Genomic DNA, 12,029 nt, shown 5'->3' on the forward strand with positions numbered 1-12,029 from the left:
TATTATTATTATTATTATTTTTACCGTAATAAATATAATAACCACGCAAATCAAAACGTCCCCCTGGTGGACACTGTTGTAGACTTTTTTACCAAAATGACTCTACAAATGTGTATTTTTGAGACTGTGACGCAGATTTCTATTATAATAACTTTGGTAATAAAATAATATATGTTTAATAAAACACATCAGACCAATGAATAATTTGTTACCTTGAACAGGAAGCACTTAAAATGGCACTTACTTATAAAACTTTGAAGTTTGGCTATCTTGGAGAAAATTGTACTTCCTTGATTGTTGTTGTTCTGAATTTGTACCCTCATGGTTGAAATGTACTTATTGTAAGTCGCTTTGGATGAAAGCGTCAGCTGAATGAAATGTAATGTTACACTCAAAAATGAGTTTTGGGTCACTTTTTGCTATAGTATGACTTTTTTTTTTTCATAATTTGGACGACATGTATTATGTAAAAAAAAAAAAGAAGTAATGACAAAAGGAGGGATTGAACCCTTTGATTTTCTCACTGGGAGGTAACGGTGCTGACCACTACACCACCAATCTTCCCACTAAATAGTATGCATCATGAAAAATCACAGAACCAAAGGTCAACAATAATACAAAAAAAAAAGTCAATAATAAACAGTGTCTTCTTGGATTTCCGTCCAAAGAGAGGGGTTGATAATATGCAACCAAGATCTAAATAAAAAATAAATAAATAAATAAAAAAAAAAAAAAACAGGAGGTAGATGGGGACAAAAATGAGGACTGAATAAAATCACAAAAAAGATCCTCATTAATTGCATGTTCTATCAAACTTAAATACCTAATAGGTATGTTTAATACAAAAAAAATACAGCCTTTTTGTGCTTCAGAAATTTCACTCAGAAGAGGATCCCGAAGGCGAAAAAGATCTCCGTCACCAAAACTTATAAGAGTTTGACCCGTTTTCAAATCCAGCAGCTGAAGAGTTTCTTTGAGCTTCCGGAGGCATAATTTGAGTTTTTTTTTTTTTCACGTTTAAATAGAACGACTCACACACTCTGGGAGTTAAAGCATAACTTTGTCAACTTTAATATTAACCATGTACAGTTAGAGACAGAACACATAATAAAACAAAGAAGAGAAGCGGTAAACAGTAAATATTACAAATAAAAATAAAAATCCACCTAAACGTAAGTATTATAACTTGGGTGTTATTGGAAGGGCGAGTAGTTCACAAGCATTTAAAAAAACAAAACAAAAATCAGTCACTTATTTCTAAGCTTGTCCGACCACAGAATTGCTTTTTCCTCTGATGAAACGGAGCGGTCCTGAGAAGGTGTACTCATTGGCATACATGTATGGAGTGTATATATGTGTGTGTTAATGTATATGGAGATGTTTTCATGAAGTCTTAAGACGAGTATTAGCTTCTGTTCTGAGTACAAGTTCTGGTTCATTCCTGACATAAAATATTCTGATGAAAGAAAGAAACAAAATTTTTTTAAAAAACAAAACGTAAAAAAAAAAAGAAAAGAAAAAGGCCACTGAGCGGCCTCCAGTATGTACACAATATATGCATTTCCATCCTGAACAAATCCATACAGGTGAATATTTTATATGCTGCAGGTGTAAAGACTTGTCCCTTTTGCATTTAGCTTTTTTTTTTTTTTTTTTTTTTTAAATGCGCCACGACGACTGCAGGCAGTCCGAAACACTACTCTAAAAATAACAGATTCATCTAAGAGTCCTTTAAGAAAAACTACGAGGGATTTAAGGAGCCGTTCTTCAACCGTACATAAGAGTATTATTAATATTAGCATCATCATATGAAAATAAAACATGACAACTCTGGGTGGGAGGTGGGGGCCTGAGGGGATATTAAAGGTTCAACCGCCTGAACTTTACATTTTGTTTGACAGATTAAAAGAGGGGTGGTGGTTTGTTGTGAGCAGAAGTATTCACGTATAATATTCTAAAATGAAGTCAGCTGAACTGAAGGAAGGTTAAAGGAGTAGTTCAGCTTTTTTTTTTTTTTTTTTTTTTTTTTCGTGTAATCAATTGTCCCTTTTGGTGTTTTTTTTGGGTTTTTTTGGTACCCAAAAGGAAAATGTCACAAAAAAAATCCTGACACCGAGGGTTTAGGGGTGGGCTTCGGGTTTCATGACAACACCCATCACGCACGTCACGATATATAAAACATCTTTGCAACCACTGTTAACCGGTAAGAGTTTTCACACGCCAACGAGGCTTTTTTGCATAAACGTCGTCTGTTCAAAGAGGAAACGCGAACCTGCAACGACAACACGACCAATCGCCCTCCCGTCTTCGTCTCCGTGCGCTTCAGATCCGAGTGCGTTCATTTCCTCAAACACAGAAATTAAAACACACTCTGAAGGACCCGGTCACACCCACATTTAAAAAAAAAAAAAAAAGGGGCACGTTTGCTGATTATCTGAGTCAATTTGGGGAAGCTTGACTTTACTGAGGGAACAGACAGTCCAAAATGGAGAATATTGTTGTTGTTGTTGTTGTTTATGAGCTGATAAAACAGATATAAATCTTCGTGGGAGGATGAAGTGCTCCGCGAAAGAGAAACGATTTGCAGATATTTATGAGACAGCAGTGAACCAGTAAGTTCTCTAATTAAAAACAAGATAAGTTAGTGACCTTTAATAAAGACGCTTGCCAACTGGACAGTTAATGCATTTCCAGTATTTCACGTAACTGGAGAAACTTATCTCAATGAATAAGATGCATTTGTTACTCGGTAAACTAATTATTCCTATGTCATATCTCTTAATTGAAGAAACTTATTGTTTAAAGACGAGCTCCATTAGCAAACTTACTGTCGGATGTACTTTCTAATCAGAAAACAAATGATTTCTAAGTCACATTTTCTAACAGGAGAAACTTATTCAATTCAAGAGACATAGAAAACGAGCTCCATTAGCCAACTTATTCTTTAACTCAAACTATGTACTTTTTTTGTTGTTGTTGTTGTTTGTTTGTTTGTGAGCTACGGCAGTTCGTTGGCGTTAAATGACGTAACCGAGCGCGAATTCACTTTCTCGGCGTTGCTTCCTGGTGCGACCGGGTCCGACGTCCACCTGACTTCCTCCCTCCCTCCTCAGCTGCCACCTGACTCAGTTCCCTTCGCTCACGTACGCTTCTCCCTTCTTCCGACGCACAACACGCGGAGGTCGCGAGTTTGTTTTTTTTTAATAATTATTATTTTTTTTTTTTAATTTGTTTTTTTTTTTAAGCGTGTTAAATTTCCGAGAACAACAAAAGAAAGAGTTGGTCCACCTTGCGGGTCTATCGGATACCCAGAGGACATAGGACTAACGAGGCGTGGACATTTGTACTATGCATGGTCCCTGCCATGTGTCGACCGTCGGCTCAGAGGAAACTCACACGTTGTCCTCTTTGTCAGGAAATATAGGAAAATAGAATTTCACGAACACATGCATTCCCCAATGAAAAACGAAAATAAAAAAAAATTAAATTAAATTAAAAAAAAAGAGGTTTCGACAGATGCAGTGTGTGTGTGTGTGTGTGTGTGTGTGTGTGTGTGTGTGTGTGTGTGTGTGTGTGTGTGTGTGTGTGTGTGTGTGTGTGTGAGAGGACGACAACGGTACACGAGAGCTTCAGAGGGGATGAAGGGGAAAAAAAAAAAAAAATTTGAAGTTTGTGTAAAACTGAAGGAAGAGAGTCGCGTCTCTCTTCAGAAGATTTTTCCTTTCTTCTTGTTCTTTTCCATCGTCCTGCGGGAGGAGAAATGAGAAACGTCACGTGACGATATTTTACAGTAACATGACAAAAAAAACAAAAAACAAAATCATTAATCGGCTTCAAAGACACTAAAGGAGTAAAACTGGAATCATCTTTAAGGGGTCGGAACAGAAAATCAGAACGAATCGCTTGTTAATTGACCCCGAAAGTGATTAAATACATCTTTTGAAGAGTTACTTGGTCTGATATAAGCATAATGTTTTATTTTGTTTATCCGTATGGCAGTTTTATTCCAGTGGTTTCAACTGACGGTGCTGCACACAACAAGTAATAACAAAAAGACAAATAAAGGTGACGCTGCGCAGGAATTAAAAATGAATAAATGCGGTGGAGGGAGATGATTGAAGGCCAGTTTGTATGAATATGTGGTTGTTTTTTTTTCGTAGCTCTTTATTAAAAGTTGATGCTCAGCTGTTCAACACTTGACGGAAAGCAGCTAAAATCGGTTCTGGTCCAGTTGTAGTTTTCGGTCCGGTAAAACGGGCAAAATCCACTCAACTGTTAAATAATAATAAAAGAGGCACATTTAAGTGACATCACCAAGTCACGGCACTTTTCTATTCTCTTATGCAGTTGTCTTATTTATTTTTCACCTTTTTTGTCATTATTTTTCCTTTACAAATTTTGTATTATAATTTTTTTTAAACATTTTTTTAAATTTCTATTGTACTGTCTTTATATTTTTTCCTTTAAATGACATTTTAATTAGATACATTTTCATATTCAGAGATTTCTAGTGCAGAAAAGTTTAAGTAGTTAGAATCAAACAGCTGAATGAACAACAGCATTAGTTTGAAAGGTGTCACAGATTCATACGAGTGTCATAACTTGGATGTGAGGATCCAAAACTATTTGGTTTGAAATGAATTAGATTTGGTCCCAAATGAAGAGAAGTTGTAAATAATATGTTGCTTCTACTACTGTTGACCTCCAGGGGGCAGTAAAGGTTCATTATGTTACGATACGGAGAAATCGCGACCACTCAGTGTCGATCCGTCCTGTCTGCTGTCGAGCAACAAACTTTAAAAGAGCGCATGAACCGAAGTGTCACTGACTTGGAGGCGTCGAGTTTCTGCTGCTCGAGGATTCTCTGCTGAGCCTCCCAGTTGGCCTTCTCGTCCTCGTGCACCCGCCGCTTCTCCTCCAGCTCTTTGTACTGCGCCTCCAGGTTCCTCTTCATCTGCTCGTGGCGTCTCTCCAGCTGGGTGTCGAAAACGTCAGCTCAACGTCAACACTCTCAAACGCAGACGTCAGGAAACTCAAACGAACGCAGACTTAACATTGGGAAAAGAAAGCTGGAGGGATTTGTCACGCGGTGGTTGATTAACACGCCCGACAAGATGTGTGGTCGCTCACGAATTCGTTTTTAAAAAGAAAACCGAGAGCTTTCGACCACATCTCACCGCCTTCATCAGCAGACTGAGTTTCTAGTTATCAAAGATCTTTTCTGTGGTTGTTTTACAACTGAAACTCCTCCCACTGATGAAGACGGAGATTTATTTTTTTTAAGCTCTAGAAAAAAAACGGGGGAGGGGGGGGAGAGAAACGAACTAGAAAAGTCATCCGAGTCCGTGTTTGCTTTTAAAAGTCAGTAGAAATCCTGGAACTCACCTCAGCCTCCGAATCCTTCAGTTTCTGCTTCTTCTCTTTCACCTTCATCTCAAACACCTGCTCCATTTCTGCCTCCATCTTCTTCATCTTCATCACGTGCTCCCTGCGCTCCTCCTCCATCTGAGCCAGAGGACTCCTGTGGGACGGAGGAGGCGAGGGTCGAGGGTTAGAGGCTCATGTTCAGGTAGCCAGCGTCGCTAAATAGGAAACTTATTGAGGAAGTAGGGATGCACCGATCGGATCCGGGGGGGACGATACTTTACTTTTTTTTTTTTAATCTATCATATTTTGATTGCGTATTTTGTTAAAAAAAAAAAAAAAAAAAAGTGTGCTGCTGTGACGACTGAACTTCCCCACGGGGGGGATTAATAAAGTCTTATCTAAAGTTTCCCAGAGAAATACATATTGCTTTTAAAATCGCTCGGCTTCCTGATTTGAGCTCTCACGCGGGACTTTAACTTCTCCTTCTGTAAACCGTCTCTCTCAGGAAACCTGCTGCACTTATTAAACAGTCCTGTGACAGTTTATGTTGCGTTTAACTCTCAAGAAAACCTCTGACGACAAAGCTGGCGTCCAGCGGCTCCACGTCTTCACAGTTCGGACGGTTTGAGTTTAATGGCGGAGGCCTTACTTGGTGAGCTGTCCCTTGGCCTTGGTGGTGTCGACTCCGTTGCAGGTGACGGCGGCGAGTTTCTTACTGCGGTAATTCTCGTAGTGGACGTTGTTGGTGACGTCCTTCAGATCCTGCATGTGGGTCCTGAGAGAAGAGAAACAAGTCGGGTACGGTGAGAAAGAGGAGGCTCGTTCATAACGAGGAAACAAGTTAAAAGCTTCGAATGGAATTTAAACCCTACAAGCCGCTCACTGTTTTCTGCCTGATCTTCCAAACACCATACAAACATCCCAGAAACAAACACTTAAATAGAAGGAGAAACTTCGAGACGAGCTCGGAGCTCCGACAACTTCAACTATGTTCTGCTGGCTGGAAGAAACATTTCAAAAGGGAGTTTATTTTTCTTCATTAAAAAAAAAGAAAAAAAAAAGAAGAACAATTGTCTTTTTATTTAAACCAACTAAATAATGAAAAAAAATATATTTTCCTGGTTTTCACATTTCTTGTTCACAACATTTTTAAGTGCTAATTTCACACGTAAACAAACTGCAGATGCCGACATTAGCAGCATCAGCTAATAAGCGTCCGAGACGGTCTGATGTACCGACTGTAAACTAACGAGGCCAACAGTAGAACGTAATCTGCCTCTAGTGGCCACCCTGCTTTAAATTTGACTTCTTTTATTTTTTTTTTTTTTCCCATCAAATTGAATTCATGAAGTTATGTTTCTGAAGTTAAACGTCCAACGCCGGCCGGGAAATAAAAAAACATAAACGGTCTCACCTGATCAGCATGTTGCGCAGCACGGTGAAGTCGCAGTGTTCCCCGTTCTCCACTGAAACACACAGGAAGAGAAAGGAACACGCACAGAAATTACTGCACGAGAAAACGTCTCATAGTAATAATCATACTTCTAATAACTTTGTCTGAAGGGAAACTGAGCTAGAAAATGAACTGCAGGCGGGAACATCGACATAAACTGTCTTACAGGCGCTAAATAACTGCAATGAACTCTGGGTAAGTAGCTGCAGGCTCTATAGGCTCAGATACGAGAGGCAGGTCAACACAACTGTAGTGTGTTATTTAGATTAAAGCATAAACAGTGTAGTGAGAAAATTAAACAAGATATTAAAAAAAAAGTATTATAAATAAAATAAAATATAAATATGAATACAAACGAAGAGATATGACAGCATGAAGAGTTCATTCATTCATCGGTTATATAAAGGGGGGGGGGGGTACACTTGGAGCAGGTGTGCAGTCGGTGTTTAAAGTGAGAGAAGAGGTGTAGCAGGAGATCAGCTGTAGTAGCACATGAACAGAAAACAGGAGGGCAGAGAGACATCAGGCCATGATCACATAGGATGGCTTTTATTATAAGTTTTAAGCTTCAGAAAAACATGCAGCAGCGGATTTTTTAATTTTAAACTCGACTTGAGCAATTCAGGATAAAAACTATTTCCTTTCCCCACACGCTACTCAAGGCCATTTTATTTATTTATTTAATTTATTTTTTTTTTTAAATCAGCAACACTGCTGGTCAAGCACGAGTCTGGTTTTATTATGAATAGTGGAAAATGTAGTGACAGTACAGGCCTACTTTATTTGAATGATAGACTTAATGTGCCTGATACTTTATCATCCAGACCCACAGACACTGTTTGAACTGTATACCGAACACTCCTCAAACCCCCCAAAAAAATGTAAAAACAGAAATGTTCACCAGGTAAGAAGACCCGGTCGGTAGCCGAGAGCAAAAGCTCCAGTACATCACGTATGTTTAAAGGTGCGCTGGGAGAGATCGGTGCTTTTTAAAGCAGCATTCATTGATTTTTATTTTATTATTTTTTTTTTTTTGGCCACTCCTGATCAGCAAAAACAAGCTGAAGGTATATCATTGACATATTATCATGTTATGAACTTGTTTTAAGAGTTAACACATAACTCGTGGTTTGGGGTGTGCACAGCAGTTTTGGAATTACAGCGAGGTTTTGGTATCTTATCTAAATATTAATTGCGACCGTAACAGCAAGAAAACCGTCAAAAAAAAAAAAAAACAACCCTCATACAAGATTCATAAAACTCAGTCCGCAGCTTTAAAGGCTAATAACCATGCTTTGCATAAAAATGTTTGTTCTGGGAAGCGAGTGTGTCGACATGAATAAGACATTTATGTCACATTTTGACAGTATTTTATCACATAAAATACCGAAGCGAGAAGCCTCATCCTGAACCAAAAGGACACGTACCGAACGGTTCAGGATGACTACAGGTAAATACGTTCAAGAAGGTGAAGGTGCCGTTACACCCGTGGCTATGACATAACTGTTTACGTAGCGGTGTTGAACTCGTGGCGAATTTACAGAGCTTCATCTCTGAAAATCGGCCCGCCCGCCGCCGCCGCTTGAAATGAGGTGAAGTTTTGAAAAGTGAACCGAAACAATTAAGTTACGAGCAAAGAAGCCAAAACAAAGAACTGAAAGATGCTAAAACGCGCCACGCAGAATTCAGCGATAACTCTCAAGTGGGTTCATTTGAGCCACATTCAATGTAAATAAAATACTGACTGATTCCTATCTGATCACAGCCTCTCACTGTCGGGACCCACAGACGCCACACGGTTAGAACAACAAAAAAACAAAAAAACAAAGAGTTCACGGTCAAACAGAACTGCTCTCATTTCAACATGGCACAGTTAGATGATTGTGAGTTTTCAGCTCGACAACAAAAGACATGGTTACGAGGTCAGATGGGATTCTGGAAAAGGACTGCAGATAAGCTGCCGCTCGCTGGAGGAGGATGCAATGCGGTAGAGATCTCCGAGAAACTCCTCTTCATCAAATGCGCCGCTCCTTATCGGGTTAGCCTCCGCCCCAACTCGGCAGTCAATCATCATCAGGGGAGCGAATAAGGAGGACAACCTTACCATTGATGAAACTTAAGAAGTCCAGCCCCTTGGCATCCAAAGCCAGCCATTGACCTCCTGTCTCTTCTAGAGGAGGGAGCTCTGACGGAGGGGAGGGGTACGGTTTTTCAGTTACTGTCTGCGCCCAGCGGAGGGGGGTAGGGGGCTAAATCTGGGTCTGGAGCAGCTGGGTTTTCTTTTTCTTTTCTTTTCTTTTTTTTTTTGGGGGGGGGGGGGGGTTATACAGCTCAGACTTGGCCCGGAAACGGCCCGTTGCTTGGCCCAGATTCTGCCCAGATTTGGCCCGGATCAACACCATAACCTGCATGACTGGCTAAAGAGCCCAGGGCTTGTAGAGGGAGTGTGGTGGTTGGGAAGGAGGTGTTATATGACCGGCTGGGAGGTGGTGGTGGTGGTGGTGGTGGGGGGGGGAGCGCAAGTCTCAAGGAGGGAGCAAGTAGAGGAGCTAAGTGAGGTCAAGGGTCATAGGAAAAAAACTAAAACAGGCTGTAACTAATAGTATACAGATTTTAATTTATTGATGAGTGGCAGAAAATACCTGATGCATCCTCTCGATTTTTTTCTTTCATTCTTGCTCTTATTTATTTGTTATTTTTTTCCCTTTGTCAATCAGAATACAAGTGAATATTCTCTCGGTACATCAGGTGTTTTGAGCTTCACCTACTAGCAGTGGTTTTTTTTTAGTTTGTTTTTTTAGGCCATGATGATGAACTGCATCGGTTTGAATGAAACTAGCGCCCACGACCCGTCATCTGAAACATGCAATAAGTGTACGCGTGTCTGCGGGATGTTTTGCAAACATGTTAAAAAAGTCTTAAAATGATCAAGTATGAGTGAGAGCTCATGAAACCAAGCCGCGCGTTACCTTAAATGACTTAAATGAGCCGCTACATGCCCGTTTGGGGGAAAACCCGCTAGCTGACCGATTAACTGCTCGTGAAGCCAGAAGCGATGCGTTAGGATGGTGGATCCCAGTCCTTGGTCCGGTGATACCGGCAGTCCTCCGCCCGCAACCGGTCAGCTCAGCTCACGATGGAAAAGGAGCCGAGCCGCGTCGGTGAGGCCGGGCTGACAGTAGAGGGCGCCGCTGCGCTCGATACCACGGGATCAAAGAAGGGAACCGCAGCGTTAAGAGTGCAGCTTCAGCACCAAACAGCCTCTAGATTTCTCCATGACTATTCACAGCCTCAGACCTGGGACTAAGCTTGAGACCTCCGGGTGGATTTGGAGGAAATTTTGACAGTAAATATCATTAAATGCACCTTTCAAGGTTATAACCTCGGTCTCAGTTTTGTCATTTGGGCAATCGTTCTTATGGTTATTAAAAGTCTACTACTGAGATCTGGGAACACAGTATCAATATTTTTTTTTTTTTTTTTTTTTTTTTTTTTTTTTATATACTGATGGAGCAAGAAACACAAGCAGCCGAGACAATCGTGAGTTTAACTGGTTCTCAAACTTTTTGTCTTCAGTAGCTTAGAAACATTTGGATCCAGATAAAGAGGAAAAAAAACAATAATATACCGTTTCATTTTAGTTCTGGTCTGGTTCATATTCCTACTTTTTTTTTTTTTTTTTTAATAAACCAAACTAGTCTGCAGTGATGTCATTTGATCACTCAAGATTTTTTTTTTTTTTTTTTTTTTTTTTTTTTTTTTTTTTTTTAAGGATTTTAAACAACACAACAGTTCGCAGTTTAAACTACTTTTGCCACACTTGATTAATCAGGGTAAAAAAAAATATCTGCATTTGTAACCATGGTTACTTATTAAATGACGGCTCAATTATAAGATCGCTTCTTACAATTCAGCCCAGATACAGCAGGTGGATTTACTCAGAAGCTTAGCTGTTGAATTAAGGTCCGTTCAGTCTCAGACGACAAACAAACGGCAGCAGAGTCGGCTTGCAGCTGGACCCGTGACCAGAATAAGAAAAATAACAATCTCAGTCGGTCGGCTTTCCCACCGAACAAACTGAACCGATCGGGCACCGGGACCAGAGTTCAACTGAACGGAACCAAAGAGCAGTAGAAAAACATTTAAACAATTATTGCTCACTTTTAGTTGAACTCCAAACGGCTGGGTTAACCCGAGGACACCGTGTCCGTTTGATCCTCTCACTGCTTGTGTTTCTTGCCTGGTAATGTCACCCTGTTCCCAGATCCCAGCACAATATCGTCGTAACTGATACAAACGATCGTCAAAAATACCAAAAATAAGACAAGTCGTAACGAATCCAAATTCCAATACACATCCTGTGAGGTTTGGAAAGATTGTCATATGACTTTTAAATGAAGTGATCAGATCCAAGACAGCAGATATAATCATTCACGTGACCCCCTGGTACATCATTGGCCCTCCTGCCGCAGGCTAACACCGAGCAAACACAGGTGCAGGTAGGTTTCGTGTAGCCGGGTTTGTTTACACCTTTATTTTCTGTTCTGCATGTGTTGTGTTTACGTTGAGTTGCATTGTTTCTTAGTGCCTTTTATGTTTTGAGTGAGTTTTACAGTTTTGTTAGAGGTTAAGATTTAAGCCTGTTGTACTGAGAGTAAAATAAAAATTAAAAAAAAAGAACTCTTATAACTCCATATCCTCTAATATTTGGTGTATTTTAACATTGACACGAGATTTTTGATCCTTTAAATTTGTGATCAAGAGATCAGAGTGAGATAGTTTACCTGCAATGTAAATAGTACTGGTTACTGAATTCCTGTTTAAAAATACCGAGATACAAACAGTGAACAACACAGAGAACAGAACAGTTTCTAATGTTCATTGATTTGTGTGTTAAAATAAATTCTGGCCATTAGGACACTCTGATACCAAAATGGTGTAAAATCCCCTGTGATGTGTGTCAAGTATTCTCCTATTTAGGAATAAACCCCACAACATGAGCCACACTGAGTAAACTTATATTTCATCTGAAAAAGACAACTATCTAAATGATCTAGCAGGGACACATGAATGATTTCGGCATCTGAGTTCTTTTTATATTTCAAAATAATTGTCCACATTCCTCTTTGTTTCCCTCCAAAATAAAGTTGTATTTCAGTGTTAAGAGTTTGAGTCTGTAGCCCAAGTCTGAGTAGAGCATTGGTTTGAC

The 12,029-nt window shown here is 39.8% G+C and overlaps 1 protein-coding gene across 5 annotated transcripts in view; it reads right to left on the reverse strand.

The window, feature by feature from the left end:
* Nucleotides 1-1,047: 1,047 nt before the first annotated feature.
* septin15 (septin 15) overlaps nt 1,048-12,029 on the reverse strand; it is a 49,679-nt gene continuing 38,697 nt past the window's right edge. For all 5 annotated transcript variants that reach the window (XM_069163014.1, XM_069163013.1, XM_069163011.1 and 2 more), the window contains exons 9-13: nt 6,782-6,833; nt 6,017-6,142; nt 5,386-5,521; nt 4,830-4,975; nt 1,048-3,746 (exon numbers count right to left, since the gene is read on the reverse strand). In XM_069163014.1, the coding sequence (XP_069019115.1) occupies nt 3,707-3,746; nt 4,830-4,975; nt 5,386-5,521; nt 6,017-6,142; nt 6,782-6,833 (500 nt within the window). In that variant the 3' untranslated portion in view covers nt 1,048-3,706. The remainder of the gene's footprint in view (nt 3,747-4,829; nt 4,976-5,385; nt 5,522-6,016; nt 6,143-6,781; nt 6,834-12,029) is intronic.

Source organism: Embiotoca jacksoni, unplaced genomic scaffold (genome assembly GCF_022577435.1).
Source record: "Embiotoca jacksoni isolate LCO1_2020_lvr unplaced genomic scaffold, fEmbJac1.0.p SCAF_3, whole genome shotgun sequence".
Taxonomy (NCBI): domain Eukaryota; kingdom Metazoa; phylum Chordata; class Actinopteri; family Embiotocidae; genus Embiotoca; species Embiotoca jacksoni.